Source organism: Apteryx mantelli, chromosome 6 (assembly GCF_036417845.1).
Source record: "Apteryx mantelli isolate bAptMan1 chromosome 6, bAptMan1.hap1, whole genome shotgun sequence".
Classification (NCBI taxonomy): domain Eukaryota; kingdom Metazoa; phylum Chordata; class Aves; order Apterygiformes; family Apterygidae; genus Apteryx; species Apteryx mantelli.
In genome coordinates this window covers 46,041,126-46,060,292 of record NC_089983.1, presented here as the reverse complement: position 1 = coordinate 46,060,292, position 19,167 = coordinate 46,041,126, and the positions used below count along the sequence as shown (strand labels likewise).

The 19,167-nt window shown below is 39.9% G+C and overlaps 1 protein-coding gene across 2 annotated transcripts in view; it reads right to left on the bottom strand.

Annotated features, from left to right (window-relative positions):
• The window catches only part of ARHGAP15 (Rho GTPase activating protein 15), a 343,348-nt gene that overhangs the window by 257,977 nt on the left and 66,204 nt on the right, over positions 1–19,167 (bottom strand). For both annotated transcript variants that reach the window (XM_067298597.1, XM_013959737.2), the window contains exon 6: positions 17,002–17,091. In XM_067298597.1, the coding sequence (XP_067154698.1) occupies positions 17,002–17,091 (90 nt within the window). The remainder of the gene's footprint in view (positions 1–17,001; positions 17,092–19,167) is intronic.

Sequence of the window (19,167 nt, the reverse complement as noted above, 5' to 3'; positions counted from 1 at the left end):
TAACTAGTTTTGCAAATCACAATTCCCACAGAGAGAAAATACTAAGAAACAAACATCCAGGCAAAACTGAAAACACTGGATATAAAAATTAACAAAGAGCTGACTACTAGGTAGAATTATGGGCATGTATCTGGGTTTTTCTAGAAATAGCTCCAGCCACACTCAACACTGCTCAGCCCTGCTGCTTGTAATATACTCCTGCTGTACAGATAAACTAAATACAATATCAAAGATGCAAAAAAATGTGATTTGAAGTTCTAACTGAAAAACAAGCAAACAGAACACACATTGTACATGCTATTTGCGAGCCAGTGGATCTAATGGTTCACTTATTTTACAACCTGCTTTGGAATAATTTGGCACATCTCTAATTTTAACAAGCTTCAGTGGGATTAGATAAAATGCAGGCTTTGTTTACATCAATTAACACTCAAAGAAGTACAAAAGAACTTGTTAACTGCATTTAGAAACAAAAAGTAACGAAGTGAGATTTTGTCCAAACAAAGTTACTGTATGCCTCGCTCAGATTGGTACAGTTGCTCTCTAAGAGACTAAAAACCAAACAGAACCAAAAACCCAACAACTAAACTGCATTTTCAGAGGCAGAGGTGCCTCTGAAATTTTTAATTGTTAGATATAATCTGCACTTAAAATAAATGTATTATCAGTTTTACATACACCAAATTCACAAAAAGGACTGCTTTACTCTACACGCCACGTACACATTCAGTGAGTTAAACAGAAAACCAAAAACATTACAGCTGAGCTGACAAATACATTAGCCATTGCTATATTATTATTCCCATTTCCAATTATTTTACCTTGACTGATTATAAGCACATTCTTGTCTACATATTACAGAGCTGGAAAGAAAATGTGGATCACTTCAAGCCCAGCCTAGTGCACTAACCATCCTTAAAGATAATAAATGGACACATTACATACTCATCATAAAAGGTTTGCAGATAACAAGCAAATGAAGAAAGATACAGATTGCGAAGGAAAATGTAGGTAGAACTAAGAGCTGAAAAAAACAAAAAGAGAAAAAGTAACACGATCATATGATACACTTCTGAAAGATTCAGTCCTTGTGGTGATAAATGTTTTGCCCTCTGTATCACATATTTTCCATAGATCTGTATGTGTTCAAATCTCTAAGTGACAAGAGCAACCTCCAGAAGTAGTTGGGTTTTTTTTACTCCCTCAGGATCAACCACATTTAAGGAAATATTTTGTTTCCTTCTTAGGTAGTAAGCAACATATTATAATCTTTTCCTTTATTATTTCCCATTATTAGCTCAGGGTTTTATAAAACAATGTTGTTACCATAATTGTTATGCTTTTAGTTACATTTTGTGAGTAGCCAAGAGGTCTGGACACTATATAAATACATTTTTATTATTCTAATAATATGCCACTTTAATTAGAAGCAATGCTCCAAAATAACAAGACTACGCTGCTCACACGAAGTCTTGTCAGTGAATCCACCGGCCAGTTACCCGAGGCAGTCAATACTGTATTCCTGCTCCTGTGATACCTCAACTTCTCCCTCCTAATATGACAACATTAATTCACACGAGCTGATAACAAGGCTATTACTATACTAACAGTGGCAAAAGGTGGCTCGAGTGGAACAGCCCGGCACACTTGAGCATTTCAGATCAAAGGTCTATTGAACTGCAACAACAAATAGAATCAATTTCCTCAACTGTTCCTGTATTTCTAAACTTGCCACATTACACCCCAGAACGTGCCTTAATGAAATACAGATGAGCAACGCCACGGAGCTGCCGGCCCTGCTCCGACGACGAGAATTAACGTAGCGCTCTCCCGGCCGGGGAAGCCAACCAGTTATTGGAGGCAGCTTTACGCTTTAACACTTTGGTGCTGGAGGATCGTCAGGACTGCGATAGCTTACTTAGTCGCAGCTAACGAAGGGGAAGCGGTAGGAACGGAGGGGAACGGGTAGCTTACAGTACAAATTGACTGAGCCTTGCAAATCTTAGCGATCGCTCACCCTGAACTCTTTTTATGCCCTCTGCCTGCTTAACTCCGCCAGGCTGCTGCTTCTGAAGTTGGGCTTATTAACTTCGCTCGTTGTGCCAACCGAGAAGCAAGAAAACAGCCTTTAATCAATGGGGCCACGCTGGCTATGTCGTTCCTTAAGATAGGGACATTTAGTGAAAGAATTATTTAAAAAAAAATAGAACAAAGGAGACCTCAGGAGGAATGAAATGAAATCAAATGTAGCTCAGACACAGAACTGACTGTTTTCTCTCTCTTTTTTTTCTTTTTTAAATAAAGACTGAGAATTTAGGAAAGTAACAGGAAAGGAAGTGTTCCTCTGAAGTCAAGAAAAACGGGCTATAGTAGAAGCAAGGAAATCCCTTTTAGCATACATAGGTTTAATCATGGCCATGGCATTAACAGTGGCACTGTTTAAAGGAGGAGTTGTGAACATTGCAGGCTGCGACCGGTGCCTCCTGCCCTAGTGCTGAGCCCGGCGAGCGGCAGCGTGACCGAAGCCGTGACAGTCCAGGCAATACGCTTGGTACAGCCCACAAGCACAAACAGAGGTATTTAGATGAATCAGAGAATAAAACGATGACCTTTTACTGGTAAAAGAACTACACGGTTTAAACCTGAGTATGACTCTGGCATCACTGACCTTTTGGGCTTAAGTATATATGATCCTAGTCTTCCACAGAGAGCTCTGATTTAAGTCTGCCTGTAGTCTCAGGCACCCAGAGGTGAATCGGCTTTCGACCGCAAGCGCGTAGCTGTCCGAGGGGGTCGCCGCGCTGAGCTGCCGAGGCCGAGCTCACGCCGATAGGGCCACGGGGCTTTGGCGGCGCAGCTGGCTCCCGCGGCACGGGCTCGCCTGTGAGAGGCCAGGTACAACCGCAGGCTCCTCGCCTGAGAAAACAGCATCCCCATAAATCTCTGTCACCAGGCAGCCGAGGAGCACAGGGAACCTGCATCACTGGCTAAATTGTGGCTCCAACGTCCGCGGAGAGAACAGCGTTTCAGAGGCCTTGGCAGAGCCCCTGCAAGCTGCACGTTTCTGCCGTTAGCAATAAGCACCGGAGCGAGAACCTGCCTCCAGAAGTCTCTCTGGACAAGCTGGACTATAAACGCAAGAATATCACAGTACATATAGGCGAATTCCTGAGAGGCACCCAAACGTTGGACAGTCTCATAGTTGCTTAACATTGATTGCTACACAGCAATTAAGTTTGCTTTCTATTAGCAAACACCTTAAATTACATGGGGGTGGCGGGGAGTTCCCTAGACACAAACATTAAACATTTATTATGTCTCCTCACTCACCACTCCTCAAAAAGAGTCCATTAATTAAATACTTCAGAAATGATTAAAACACTTACTTAGACCTCATCTTATTGGCACCTGTTAACTCACCGACCCCACAAAGCTATGGCAGTAAACGTCTCATTTGATTGCTTCTGCTACCAATAAGTCATCATCTTAAAGACAAAGAAGACGTGATGCAACTTCTTGTAGCACAACATTGCCTTAAAACACAAAAGCCAGTATCTAGAGGCATAGAAACAGAACATTTATGTAGACAGGGCAGCACAAACAATCTATTTAACCTAATCTTTTAATTACAGGAAACATCTCATAGCAAGACATACAAGAGCAATGAAATGACCCAGAGCTAGAAATCAAGATGATATATTTGTGCATGTGAAAGTAACACCAGCAAAATTCATAAAAGAAAACCTCCTTGGGCATTATTATCTTTCCATCAGGATACAGTCATCACACTGAGAACAGGAGAAAAATGACTTAAAATATGTTATTAAAACACAAAAATGTAAAATAGAGGGTAATGGGGAAAGAAAACAAAACTAGAGAAAGGTAAAATGAGGGGGGAATGTACAGGTAAAAAGAAACCTCCATTCGAATTAAAAAGAAAAAGAAAAAAAGGGAGCACTGGGCAGCGGGGGGATAAATTAAGGGTCAGACCCTACTAGCCTGACACAGTCCAGCACCTGCTCTACAAAAGCTGCAACGATTTCCGTGCCGTTATTTACTCAGAAATGCACTATTCAGCCGAGAGGGGTGTTCAAATCTGGCCCTGCTTGGGCAGTATGCAAATCTTCTCCCACTCCTCGGCGAGCTTTTCAGGCTAGCTGGCAGCGAGTCCCCTGAAGAGTCCTGGCAATGCCACTCTCTGCGGTGGGAAACGAGCATCTTGCAAAGAACCCCCGAGATGGTACTGCCCCCTCAAATCTGCGCAAGTGGAGAAGCGTCGCCTGCGAGGGGGAGAGGGAGGCAGCGTGTGTGCACGCGAGGCAGCAAAAATAATAGTAGTAATTATAAAAGTGTCCTGAAATATCAGGAGATGGAGAAAATAATTGATCCTTTTTTAAAAAAAAAAGTACACTCCTTGCTATATATATATATTTTTTTCCTCCTTTCACATTTGTGATATTCTGACCCTTTGTTCAGATCCTTTACCTTACTACATCTAAGTTATTACCGAGTATTTGAAAAAATTGGCTTCCCTTCCTTTGATCTTCTGCTATTGGACTACATCCTTCCTACTCCCTGTACACAGTTCTTCACTCCCACATTTATTTTCCCCATTTCTTTGTTTACATTCAATTTTACTATATTTCTTCACACTTTTCTACACTGGTAAAGTCTATGTTATGTTCCAACAGACATTACTCTCTCTTATTCCTTACTTTGCACTTTTTCCTGATTATGTAGAATACTTGCTTCCAGAATGACAATAAAAAAAGAAGAAAACGTATGCAATGCTGAAAACATGATCCTTTTCACTCCAGCTACACCCTTCGCTACATTGCACTGCCATTGTTTTCCAAGAGAACTTGTATTTCCAAACTTGGGAATTCCCATCAGTCTGTTTGACAGAATTTTCCTGCCTTTTCTCAGAAGGTGTGCATTTTTCAAATGCCAGTAACATACCACTACGGAATTTCCCAGGAGTAACAGCTTGGTTTGAGGGACTCTTATTCAAGAGCCTCAGTTCCAAAAAAAACCATTTGAAGCAGAAGAATCAAAACTGATGATTTGCATTCTATAAATCAAACCAAAACTAAAACCAATGTATTTCAAAATATTGCTATAATTATTTTCTACAGGCTGATAAACTGCTGGACTTCCCTTCTTGAACACTGGTTGGTGAGTCTGTTAGCACTAAACAAAATGCTTATTTAATTTTAGATTGTGAATATAATTATTAAAAGTGTGATTCCAAACCACTACCAAAAAAAAAGCAAACAAAAAAAAACAAACAAAAAAAAGGGGGGACATATTTCAGCTGCTTTATCGTGTTTTTGCAGCTCTCTCCAAGGAAGGGAGGATACAGGCAGTTTTGCCAGGCTAACCTCTGGGCGAGGACAGAGCACGGCCTCAGCAGGGACAAGGCAGGTGACAGGGCTTGAGGTCAGAGCAATTTCCACTTCACCAATTTGGGGCTAAGCAGCATCAAAGCACAGGAAATCTCTCTCAACAGTGATGACACCAGTCTCCAAAACATGCTAAAATGTCAGAGATGTAAAAATGTATTCCCCCCACTTTCCACAGGATGCTTAAAACAGAATGCGTGTCTTACTCTGAAAGGTGGGCAGTATTTTCTGAATAAATTGCACTTTTTCTTTATACTCGGTGTGCTGTGACACTTCTTCCTCCAGTCACTCCTATGATAAAAGCCAGAGGATATAATAAACTGTAAAGAGTCATAATCCAGCGTTCAAATTACCAAGAAAGAGCCAGCTCTTGCCTGCGACTCCCGCGTCCACCCCGCGGGTCTCTGCTTGTGAGAACAGACGGGGCCGCGGCGCCGCTGGGGCTGCGCTCACCAAGGCGCGAGCTCCACAGAAGTCTATGAACGCCAACGGAGGCGGCTCGTGTTACCCTCATGGAAAATCTAGCCTGGTCTATCCAAAACGCACTCTAGCCGATCCGGTCTACAGCAGGTGGCCCTGCACCATGAGAAAATACACAGGGCTGCGAATGGGCAGAGCTACCGCAGCGAAAAGAGAAGCGAAGAAAAAATTCAACCCATTCTACCTTGCTTTAAACACTCCAGGATGTGGTATGAGAATGGGTGGATAGCGGTTGTTCTAATCTCTTGCTCCATGACACGTGGATTGTGTCTCCTTTTAACTTTACCAGGCGTGAAGTACATGCTTGTTCTTGATTTAATTCGAGAGATCGCACCACAGACCAGGGTTAAAATAAATAGCCATTTTTCATAGCTTTTCAGCATTGAAAGGGGCTGAAGCACAAGTCTGCTTACTCTGTCTGAGAGTTTGGCATTTGGTGGTAACAGGTTATTTCAGACAGTTCAGGTGAAAAAATCAAATCATTCACTGAACTATGCAGTATCGATGCAATTCATCTCAGCCCATAACAGATGACACATTTAACAGAATATGTAAAGTATGCCTCCACCTAGTGATGACTATGTACAAATAATAGAAAATAATAATTCTCTTACTTTATAGAATTGTGGTGATTGGCTACCTGTTTCCTAAATTTAAGCATGTACTTGTACAAATGTGTACTTTCCATCCTGAAAAATTATTCTGAGCCTCAACCTGTAAAAGTTTACCTGCAGACTCTGACGTAGGGGGCCCCTAATCACGTTCCAAATCTCAAAGATGTCAACATTTTAAACAGCAACGTATTCGTAACAATCATGACTACGATCAGAGAAACACAGTAAAGGGATGTCGGGTAATGTGCTGTGGATTTTAGGAGTTAAAATAATCGGGTAATGTAAGTTAGATACTCCATTTTTAAAGAAGTGATAAGCTAGCCATATCTCCTCTTTGCAACTTTGTAGGCCAAAGAAAATATTTCCTCAGGATAGCTTTAAAAAAAAAAAAAAAAGTTACTGATTGGTGTCCACATTACGTTTCCACACAGTGTACCAGAAGCTTCTTGGATCACCCTTTTTTCCCCATAATGAATCAATTAGGAAAAGATTTTTTATTTTGAGAAATATTATATCTCAAAACACTTTTATTCCAGGTTACATGATTTTTGGTCAGCAACTACAAATGTGTCTACATGAAATACCTAGGAATTTTTTCACCCTAAATCAGGGAAAAGGCAATGAAATGAAAAATTAATTTGATAAAAAATACACCAAAATTCAACCGGTCCAGCCCCTAGACCCAAATTCAAATTTGTAACAACTCCATAATCCATATAAAAAGACTCTACAAATGGGAGCAGTTGGAAGTGCATCCTTAAAAATCAATAAACTTTGAGGAGGAGGTTTCGAAACCAAGGGTCCATGTGGAAAATGTTCTTCTAGGCTTTCCTTCCATTTGCACCATCTGGAAACTACCTTAAATGTCTTCTTAGGCTGACTAGGATTGTATTACCATTTCGAAAAGCTTCCTCCTTCCATCAGTGGTGAATCACAGTCTAAGAATTACTGTTCTGCTGCAAACAGAGGGACATATTTTCTAAAAGAGAGGGCAGGTCACTATTTGCATTTCTCCCCTTGCATTCAAATTGCCGGCTATTGTCCATTTAACACCTTGACACATCTAAACCCATCCTTTCCCAAAAGAAAGTTAGCAGCCCAAATCACTCCTACACAGAAACGTGAATCCCTACCATAGCATCTGGCATCCCTTTGTACACAAATGTGAGGTGCTGCCTCTCAAAGAGAGGACAGCCAAGGCTCTCCGTGCCCAGCCAACTTTAAATATCTGCCTCACTCATTAAAGAGGAACACAAAAATGGAGTAAAGTGACTTAGCCAAGATTTCAAAAAATGTAGTGGCTGAATACAGAAATACCAGCACCAAACATGTAAACAAGTCAGATTTGATTATCTCTGAGTGAGTTCATTTAGGATTCATTTTTCTCTTTGTTTTTCAAGAGTTTGATAAATTAAGGGAACGTGTGCAATGTTTGGGCACATATCAAGACAATTTTTTTTTTAATATTAACTTAGACTAAGAGGCCTGCAAAAATCATAATGCTTTTAAATTAATTTAGCTGTTTTCACTCAGGAAAACTGCAAAAACCTAAACTTTAAGTATCAAAGAATGAGAAAATACACTCTCCTTTCGCATTTCTGCACTCCCCTTCTGCTCTTGATTGCTAAGGCCTGTGAAAATACCACTTCCCCCATTTTATGGGTACACAAAATGCAGCATCAAGGCCCCACATCAGAGCACCACAGGCTTTACCAAGGTCACAAAACAGGATATCTGTAACAGTAATTCTCATTAAGTTCTTTATCTAGGAACCAATCCGTCCTTATGAAGCTGTTTGCCATTTCACTATCAGTGCTGCTGATCAGAAGATAATCACCATTTTAAAATATAAAACCACTACTGCATGCATAATTTAGAGATTACAGGTTTGCAACAGCAGTATTCCTTTCCAGATCAGACATTACCTCATTTAGCGACCAGCTAAAATAAGTGTTAATAGGATGCACTGTTCAGCTAGGCCTGTTAGAAACCGCTTTCCACGGAAAAGCGCTTAAAAACCGCTCCCAATTCCAGCTGTAAATGACAAGCTGGAATGAAAATCCTGCCTTTCGAAACCTTCCCTGACGTGCAAAGCCCAGCCGGGAGCCTCATCCGCCAGAGACGGCCTGGGAAAACGCCAGGCCCCGTGGAGGCGTTGGAGGTCTCCGCCGGAGCGGCGGGGCACGGCCAGGCGCCCACGCGGGGCCGGGCGAGCGTTCGGCTGCCGGCGAAGCCGGCCGGGCCGGCGGCGCTGCCTCGTGCGCTGCCCACGAGATGGCAGCAATATGTTTATGAATAATGCAGCAATCGGCTGCAGCCCGCTGCCATTTCGCATGCGAGCCACAAAATCAGGCTCGCTGCTCGAGCTGCGAAAACCCCGCCGTGAAGGCAGGCGGAAGGCTACAGGGAAACGAGCAGCTTTGCTGCCGTGCGGGGAAAGGAGCCCCGACTGGTTCTGTGGAGGGCGCAGGGTACAAGCCAGGGCGGCCGGGGGCTCTCCTACTCCACAGTCACTTTTCTGTCCAGGCCCTTTTGCTCGTCGGTGCATCCGTCCCCGACAAAATTATTTCACATGCACATGAAGCATTAACTGCTGTTATGCTTTATTTTTGTAACACAGAAAATGCCTGTGGCTTGAAATAAATATTTTCTTTTCTGATGGACAAATAACATCTGCAGTTATGAAAGCTGCAGCGTAGCTGTCAAAAGCTAAGTGATTCACATAATTTCTTAAGAAGCACATGTGTATGAGCATACCCCAGCGCTCGCACCTCTCAAAGCCACTCACATATCAGCGCTTGTGTCCCTCAGAAGATGACCTCCTAAAAAAGCGCGTTGAGCTATTATTGCAATTATTTTTCAGCAGACAGGCATTTATGTATACACAGCGCCAGATCTGGAGTACGTGGGTTTTTTAATCAGCCTGGTCTTCAGAGAGAAGACTTTGCCTTGCTTTGCATTTTGATTCCTAGGCTTTCAGGATTTTGCTGAAACCCTGAGCGCAATGTGTTTATAGGACCCGGTTTGCCCAGATTTGCCTCGCACACCTGTGTCCAGTGAGGCAAGCGATGCACAGGCGACTCGTACCAGCTGCGGGTCCGGCTCGTGGCGGCGAAAGCGCTACCCCTTCAAAACCTACGTTTTACTCCACTGAAAACACATCCCCCTGCTACAAGGCAGGGAAGAAGAGCTGCCCGGGGGACAACTCTGCTCTCACTTCCCGCTGCAGAGACGAATCCCGCTGACACACCAGATAGCCAAGGTCCCCGGTGCTTCAACGCGAGAGATTTCAGGGCAGAGAAAGCCAGAGCATGGCCAAAACCATTCCCATGCTTTTGGGGCGAGCGGCACCTCCTGCTGTGAGGAGGTGGAAAGGGCTCTGCTGCTCATGGGGCACAACCTGGAAACTCAGGGAGAAAGTGTCCTTTAACTCTGTCACGTCTTTTTACATGTCTTTTTTTTACACCCATAACAGCTTTCTTCTTCTATAGTTTCTATTATCTTTTCTAGATGTCCCTATGAGTTGATCAAGGTGTTATTCTCAATACAGTGAAGTTTGTTTTCAGTGGGACAGTGATCAGAGAAGAGGAACTGTTTAGCTAAGATGATATTTAATGAGAAATCAACCAAAGTTTTACTGAGAATTTCAGTCTTCTTTGAAGTAGGCAGTTATGACAAAAAGTTGCATATCAGAAGTGGCCTTCAAAATTTCTAAACAGTAATAACTGTTCAGAAATTTGCTGAATTTTTTTTTTAATTAAAAAGAAATTTGAGTAGCAGAAAGCCAAAGAATCTCTGCTGTTCTGATTTTGGAGTCATAAAATATACAAAGCCTTTACTGAAACCAGTGAAAGTCTTACCCCAAAGCAGATGCAAGAACGACAGAAAGCAAGAAAAATATATTAGCAATATATACTTGCTACAAAATTATGACCAGCTCAACCTGCTGCTTTCATGAATGAAGTTGCACAGTTGACCGTTCCTTGAAACTACCTCTTTACAGAGATTGAAGACTCAGTTTCCCAAGCCCTGTAAACATATACAGTTCTCAAAAACAGTTTCTTCCCACTTTGCTCCCTGCTAAAACATTGTCTATTTTCTCATATACTGTATGAAACAAAGTACAAACGTTTTCATACCTATTACCCCCCCCCAAAAAAAAATCACATCTTCTCTAATACGCCTACATTGTTTCAGTTTCTTTCTACTGTTCTTATATGTAGGAAACCCAAGGCTTTAGGGATTGCATGCTCCCGTCACTAAGTGCGAAGGTAAGCTTTGCAGGAACTGCTTGTGCTGTCGGACTACTGAACTGCATCTCTCTCTCCATCGCATGGGGGAGGTGGGGGGGAGGGGGAGGGACTTCATTACCTGACATTTCTTAAAACTTAAATCACATTCGGCACTTGTGTGTCTGTGTTTACAAAGCAGCCTGAAATCTATTTCATCTTCTTTTGATATACTTCATTTGGAGAAATGCAGATAACATTAGAACTTCGAGAGTGAAACAACAGTGACAGAAGGCAAATACATCTATTTTCTCAGAGTTGTTAAAAGCATAATTATTACTCACCCAGCACTTCTGAAACAAGACGATGAACCTGGGTCCCCATCTCTTATACGAATTACTAGGCTTTTACTTTGTTGCTTATTTTGAACTAGATGAGGATCTTTTTCTCTCCCAGCCAGTGCTTCTACCTATCGTGCTTTTTAACAACCAATACTTCCTTGGGTCTCAAGAATATGTACTGTCAACACAGGTAAACTGATTACCATTAAATCTGCCCTTTTCATACAAAAAAATTCGTTATAACTTTCCCAAGCATCTCTAAATGCCTCTCCTCTTTATCAGCTTAAAATCTTGTATTAAAGTCTTCAGAAGGGAACTGACTTTTCGATTTCATCATGTTAATAATGTGTACTACGTGCATTTGTATTTTCTACAGAACTTTCCCTCATAAGCAAGATGCTTTTGTTCTTACGCTGTGTACCATCTCTCTTACTTTTTTAATCAACAACAAAAAATTGGCATACAGGAATGCATTGAAAACATAGCTCTAATGCCATTCCTTGCAAAAGATTCTGACTAATTGTTCCTGGAACAATAGCGTATTCCAAAAGGAGTGATTGTGATCTGAAGCATTTAATACCTTAGGAAATTTGGGTTCTCAAAAGACTAAGGCAATAAACTTGTAAAGCACGGTTTCTTTTGTAACTTTTGGTTTAAAAGAAATTAAATGATAATAGGACAATTAATAAATAAAGGTCTGGTTTTCAACAGGTGTAAATCAGAAGTTATTCCAAAAATGTCCACACAGTTACAATATTGTGAAAGTAGAATAAGAGTCAGCTTCCAGAATAGCAAAATCAGTACAAATTTGTATATAGAAAGTATTCAGTATCCACAGCCGTGATTCTGCTTTTTGGATGCAGATTTATCAAGTACAGAAAGTATTAATCGGCTTTCAAAAATGTAAGAAATTAAGAACAAAGGCAGGTAAGTTCAATAAAATAAATGCATTCGCAGTTCTTATTGTACTTCGGTTACAAAAGAAAATAGCTGATACATGGAGAAGTCAGGAGTTTATATGCAGCCATCCCTTAGGTTTTACTGAACATTTTGGCCATGACTTACACGGTGAGGTCAAAAAAAGACAATGGGAAAATTTGAAACACAATACAGAAACCAGTCCACATTGCCCTGTTCAAGAGCTCTCCCTCATGCCAATAGGGGAGGTTTACTTGCCTGAAAATATACACTTGAACAACTCTAAGAGAATGATGATGAAGACCATTTCTTGTGCCTACTTTAAACTAATTACAAGTTTATTATTTAGAGCATCTCTTGCTGACACCATCTAAAAATTGTGTGACGCGGCTATGTCTTTTAATTAAGCAATGATAAATTCAGGTCCCTGGGAAAGAAATTAAACCAAAAACATAGCGGTAACCTCCAGAAGCGGACAAAATGCTATGCAGATTTTAAAATAGGAGCATGTCAGTCTAATTCAGACCTAATTCAAAGCCAGCAAAGGTTAGTGTACTAACTGCAGACAAAAATGCTCAAAGTCTAATGACACAAAACTTTCTCCGGGCCAGTTCAGAGTACGGACCAAACTCTGGCTGACCACAAGGACTACCAGAAGCTCCACATCCATCCAAGTGCAAGCTCTTTCTTAGACTTGCCTCCCCAATGCAGCCTTTCCTTTTAAAAACACAAAAAGAAATCCAAATACCTCTGACATTTCCAAAACACTCCACATGGCATTCTCAGTGCTTCCTCTAGAGAGATCGGGAAAAAGAAAATGACCCGCCCATGGCAAAAGGTGGTGACTTAAACCATTTTTGGGAGGCATCCAGATCCTATAGTGATCCCGCAGTATACAGAACAAAAGAGCGTGTCATTCAGATTATGCTTTTAAAGCTTGAGAAACTTCAGGGGTACGGGAGTTACCCTGTATCAGCATCACAAATGTTTTGAAATATATGCAGCATATACGAAATTTCTGCAAAATAAATTCTTTCACATTAGGCGTAGGTACAGTTGTACTTTCAAGTGTCACATTGTTGGAACACCGAGTATCTCATAAGGAGACACAAAAATATATTTACAATTCTTATTTGTGTATGAATGAGTAACCCCAAATGGCTGCCGTTTACTGAGATAAAAACTGGTATCACACTAGTACTGTGGCAAGAGCCAGGGCATCAGGCTCCAGAAATTTTGCACTGGAAACCTGCTGAACTTGGCAAAGGGAGAAAAAAAATATCACTTAAGAAATAGTAATAAAAAAAGTGTGATAGTTAAATGAATAGTGCTATTAAGAGAACCAATCTGCTTCACCGATACACAAGCATGCTGCTGGTGACCTACTCTCCCTCCTCCCCCCCGCCCACTCTTCACCTCTCTTTTTTTTTTCCCCCCTCCTTTTCTTTTTAGAATCATGCAAAAGAAATGCTTCTAAACCTTCCTAAAAAGGAAGCACTCCACAGCCACAAGATTTTGTGCTAATGAAGCTTCTGAATTGTGCAACCATAGGTCAGAAGAACGTCTTCCACACCATCTTGGCAGAATTTGAAATTAAAAAGGGCTGCTTGACTTACAAGCGAGGATGAGTAAAGCAGGGGAAAGATTAAACTCTAAATGAAAAGTTTACTAGAAGCAGAAAATACTGAGTATTGAGAAAATCTGTAAACTAATCTAGTTACCAGTGCCTCAGCAACCAGATTAGCACTGCCCGCAAAGCGGGCATCGTGTTACTATTTTCTTCATTTGTAACTCACATCAAAACCCAACTATTTGATATAAAACTGAATTAAATAAAGGAAAAAGGAGAGCGACAGAGTGACATAGGCACCCTTTCTGTTCCCGTTGCTGACTGACAACACTGCCATCCTTTAACATGGTTTTATTTAGTTATTACAACCATCTCTCTGTAAATGACACTTAGGATTATTTAAGATTATGTTGTAATCCTTTTAATCCTCAGTGCTTTAAATTTCAGGCTAAACACCAGAGAGCAAACTAGCACTTAGCAGAAATATTTAAAGCATGTGATTTGAACATAAATCTTCTTTTATTCACCACTCCTCTGATGAAGACCTAGTGTATCGCGTCATTTAGCCAGAGAGAACAAACAGTGCGGTAGCTCGCAGCAAACTGCTACGCTTCCCCTCATTGTGTGAAGCTGTTTCAAACTAGTTCTTTTTCTCAGTGCTAGCTATATCATCAATAAACGAAGGAAAATCAAAAGGCTATACTTTGCAAAATGTATATGTTTTAGGTTACTGTTAAAGAAAACTTGAAAAAAAACAAAACGTTCATCAAGAACCGAAACAGGTTGCATGCACAAATCGGATAGTATGTGAGACAGATCAGACTTATCCTGTTAAACAGGGAGTAGCTCAATTAAAATGAATGGAGTAACACTGCTGAAAACCTCATGATCAAGACCAGAAACCCAAATCTTCCTGCCTGAATACCATTTGCTTGAAGTTTCCTCTTTTTATTCCCTGCATCGATCATGTTTCCAATTAATTTTCTTCATGATACTCCTATACTCCATCTTCTTGTTATGATCCGTTAACTGTCATATGCTTAGATTTTAAACTCAAGATTTCCTGCTTTTTCTTCAAACCAAAATCTCAATAGTCATTTTCTATTTCTAATCTATAATTCATGAACTCAAATTGAGCACCCAGGCTAAATCAAACTCAAAATTCTGCATCTAGTTCTGGTACAACACATTAGCAGAAAGCGCCCATTGCTCTGTTTGAATCAGAAAATAATGTTTTCTTATTTAGAAACTAATGAAACAAAACCCCACCAACCATGCCTTGTTGTCATGCTTTGAAGATATAAACATACTTATTTCTGATCATTTCAGAGTTCAGCAGCTAACATATTTAATCAATAGCAATGCAAAGTGTCTATATTTAGGTTGCAAAAGAAAAAAGAAAACACCCACAGTCTGTGAACAAGTAGACATATATATTATCAATACTATTGCCATCCATATACATGAATAAGCAGAGCATCATAAGTGTTTCCTGAAATACTCAGTATCCAGGTACAAACTGACCTCTTAGCTTTAGAACTTGTCTTGGAGTCTCTCCAGACTATCTCATAAATCTGTGCACACTCTCTCTCTCTATTCCCCTTCCCACTCTATCTCCTCATGAAGCACCAGTCTTCTTCAGTCCTTTGCTTTCCCAAAATGTCACCACTATTGATGCCAAAGCCTTCTTCTCTTTCGCTCTTGCCATCTGGCATCATCTTCTTGTAGCGCTCTGTCTAAACAATGCTCCATCCCTTTTCAAAATGTGTCTTAACATATGTCCTTCCTCCCATTCTTTACTTCTTAATGTCTCTCCCACTCACTTATTGGCTTGATGAAGATGCATTTTAATGGGTTCAAACAGTAGTGCATGAGTTCCCTTTCTCACATTATTCTGATTCAGTGGAGTTACACCTCACACTAATAGAAGTGAGAAGAAAATATATTGCAAAGTCTTCATACAACCAGTTTTGGTAAATCAATAACATAGGGTTTCATTTTCTTTATATTGGAAATATAATAGCTTCAATGAATCATCATTCGCACATGCATTTCCAAATAAAAATTTTACCTAATGCAAGATGAGAAATAAACCCTAAAAGCTCAGAAGATCTGTCAGTGTGCACAAGAGGTTGCAGGACTGAAGGCTAAGGTTATACTTAATCACTTTCCAAGTGAAAAAGCCGAAGATTGACAGCAAAACCAAAATATTTATTCTAAAAATACCTAGGAAATGACAAGGCTCCAAGTGTTGTTTCAAGACAACCTAAAGGATGTGGGGGAATAGAAGCATAAGTCTCACTGACTTGAAGCCAGGGAATATTTCTAAATATTGCATGTGCTTTAAAAACATATCTAGAAAAATAAATCTTGAAAAAGTCTCCGTAAACACCCAGTTGACCCCCACAGATAGTCTCCTTGGTTTGGGGAATTTTTTTTGTTTGTTTGTATTTTTACAGCCCCAGACCCAGCCACAGTTTAAAACAAACTGGTGGTTCCTCCAGCATGTTCCGGTCGGTGATAATGCAAAAGGAATATCTGATAATTAAAGATACCTTGTACTTAGCATATTCCCTTCTGCGTCTCTCCTCCCTTCAACAGCAAAGGGAAGTTTATATTGTTAAAAATTCTTTATGTTAGAACTCTGTGTAGCAACTCAAATAATTCATTGGAAATACTATTTTTATGTGGCTTGATAAAACTTCTAGTGAAAAAAAAAAAAAGCATTTCCACTGATGTTCGTGGGAGCTGGGTTACGTCCAAGGATTAAAAATGTTGCAATAAACATTTTTAGCCCCTAGATACTGGAATGTTAACCCTGAAATAATGCTTTCTTCATCCTTTTATCCTTTAAGGCCTTGATCCTCCCATTTGATACAATGGAATTTAGATGTAATAATTAAATAACACTATTATCCATCAACAAAGAATAGACATATGAGAAATACACATCTTTCTATTTTGGCCCTGACAGAGGTGGACTCTTACAGTCTTTCCCTTCCCTTCCAGAAACGAACCTAGGTCATCACCATCTGAGCACCCTTAACAGCAATAAAAATAAACAGAGTAACCACACTACGTTGGAGCAATGCTTGTATAAGCATTTTGAAGAATTTGTGTTTATGGAAGTTCTTTAGGTCAAGATTCTAGGCCTGAACCCAAAGCAATTACCTACTAAGTTTTAAAAACAAATTGCATATAGAACATTAATCAATAAATCAACAGGTTCTCAAGTGTTTAAGGAGATTCAGTCATCAGAAATTCTTCTCTTGGAAAAATAGTAAACCAATGCTTGATAAAATGTTACACTCCTATATGGATAAGAAAAATGCTGTATTAAATCAGCCTGTAATTATTAAAATATCCAATAAAGGAAATAAAACGTACCTCTTAGCTTAAGAGACTATATACTCAAATGAGCAATGGAATGCATGCATTGCCTCTTACCTGAAAGACATTCTTTCTGCTGGATTTCTCTGGGGTCCACTCAATGCGAGCACCACACAAATCCACACATTCAGGTTTATATCCTGGTTTCTGGAAAGAAAAAAATAACTATGAATATGTCCTGAATTTTCAGAAATGGGGACAGTTATTAGATAAAGATCAAAATAGATCAAGTGACACAATATTGTAGTGCTGCTGCTAGTATTACTCTAAAAGAGTTCATTACTCCCTGTCAGTATTATATAACCACTTCCGAGGTGTGTTAATTTAGGAGTAAGGTTCTTGTATTAGATGCATAATTTTAAATATAATTAGACTGCTTAAAAACAGTCTGATATACCACATATATACAACAGATCAAAATACAAATGCATACACATCAAGTGGATTTTTTAATTGCTTACTTTGCAAAACATCTTGAAAAGCCATTGTATTTAAAGGTAAAGTTTTGTGGTTTATCCACCTATGATTTTAAACTGATGCAGGTGGAAGGACAAAAACCAGACGAGAGCATGCATCATCCCTCTAAGAGAGACCATCTTCTTTCTCCAAACAAATTATCATTTCTAGCTCCTAAAAACAGCTTTGAGGGCATGTGCGACGCCCAGAAAGAACTCATGTCTGTAGGCTAGCTCTACACTCCCAAGTTTGCTCCTTCAGCAATGTCAGTCTACGACAGACAATCTCACATCCCCAGACGTAGCTCTGCCTCCCCAGCTACTCCGTACGGATGCAAATAATACTAACAGCAGCTTTGTTGGCCAGTATCATTTATGTTGCTGGGAGCTGGTTTAAAGCAAAATAATCCTCATTTGCCATATAAACTGTTTCTCCAGGGACTTTGCCTGTGCAGCAGTTCTGGCAAAGCCTTTCTAGTTTAGACTATCCTTTATAGATTAGGTTACTGTACATCCCAGACAACAAGGAAACTACTACTGCTAACAATATATAGCACTAATAAGTCCCTTTTGGGTAAGATATGGAGTAATATCCACATAATGTAATTAATCAGGCTTGATGCATCTTTTTTGCTCTATTGTTCTTAAGCCATTTTACCTTCAAAAATGACATTGGTGATAAAGAAAACAGACTTAAATGCAGAAGTTACGGTGGCCAGTCCAGCATCAACCACATAATCAGCTTTCCAAAGATTGCTCCCTGAATTTCTCTGATGTTGTTACTAAAGGCTAAAAAAATGTGTGTTCTCCAGGGTGCTTTTGAAATGGGCAGCAAAGGATCTATTTAGGTTAAAAGAAGCAGAGTAAAAAATCCTGGTCAAGTAACTTGCAGCCATAGTTTCTGGCATTTTTCAGTCCTGGAGTTGTAATTATAATCTTTATTTGCCAAACCATAAAACCACCATGGTTCAGCTCCTCTAAAACTGACAGCCTTGTGTGTCTTTGTTCCCTTTTTTTATTTTTTTAAATAGAAAAAATATGTTATTCAAAACAGAAGGATGTTCTTGTGGCTAAACCAGTAGAAGAGCAGGGTTTAGGGTTTTATTTTCCCAGCTCTGCCTTAGACTTCCTGTCTGGCCTCTGACAAGAAACATAACCTTTCTAAATCTTAATAACAAAGCAAAACTGCAGTAGTGATACTCAATTTTACAAGGATGTTGCAAAGTCGAATCAGTTAATATTTGTAAAGCAAAAGTGATCAAGTAAAAAGAGTCGTGATTAGAAAAAACAAATACTGAACTAGGAAAAAAATTCAATTTTCAACACTCCAGTACTACAATACTTTTAAAAAACAGGGATATCATGTATCCTTTGACTAGATCACTCTCCCTGGCTAGAAGATGGACTCGGGAAGTTTCATCCCCACGACTCCATGAAGCGATTGCTCTGCACCACACAGAGTAGGCAGTCATATAACCTATGGTACACCCAGTCTTTCAAACGGGGTCAGCTTGCTTTCTTTGAAAAAGAGCCCAGAACGATAGGCTGAGCCTGAAAATTTTTTAAGAAGTGCAGCATTATGCAGTCAACAAAAAGCATCAAGAAATCTTGGAAAATATAATGAGATGAAAAGAGATTGAAATTTAGACAAAGAATAGGGAAATCGTTTCTCGATAGTGAGGAAAATTTTCTGTAGCCCAGTATCCTTCAGGAAACTGTCATTGCATTTTAAGCTGAAGTGCAAAAAATAACAGAAGATGCAGAGAAC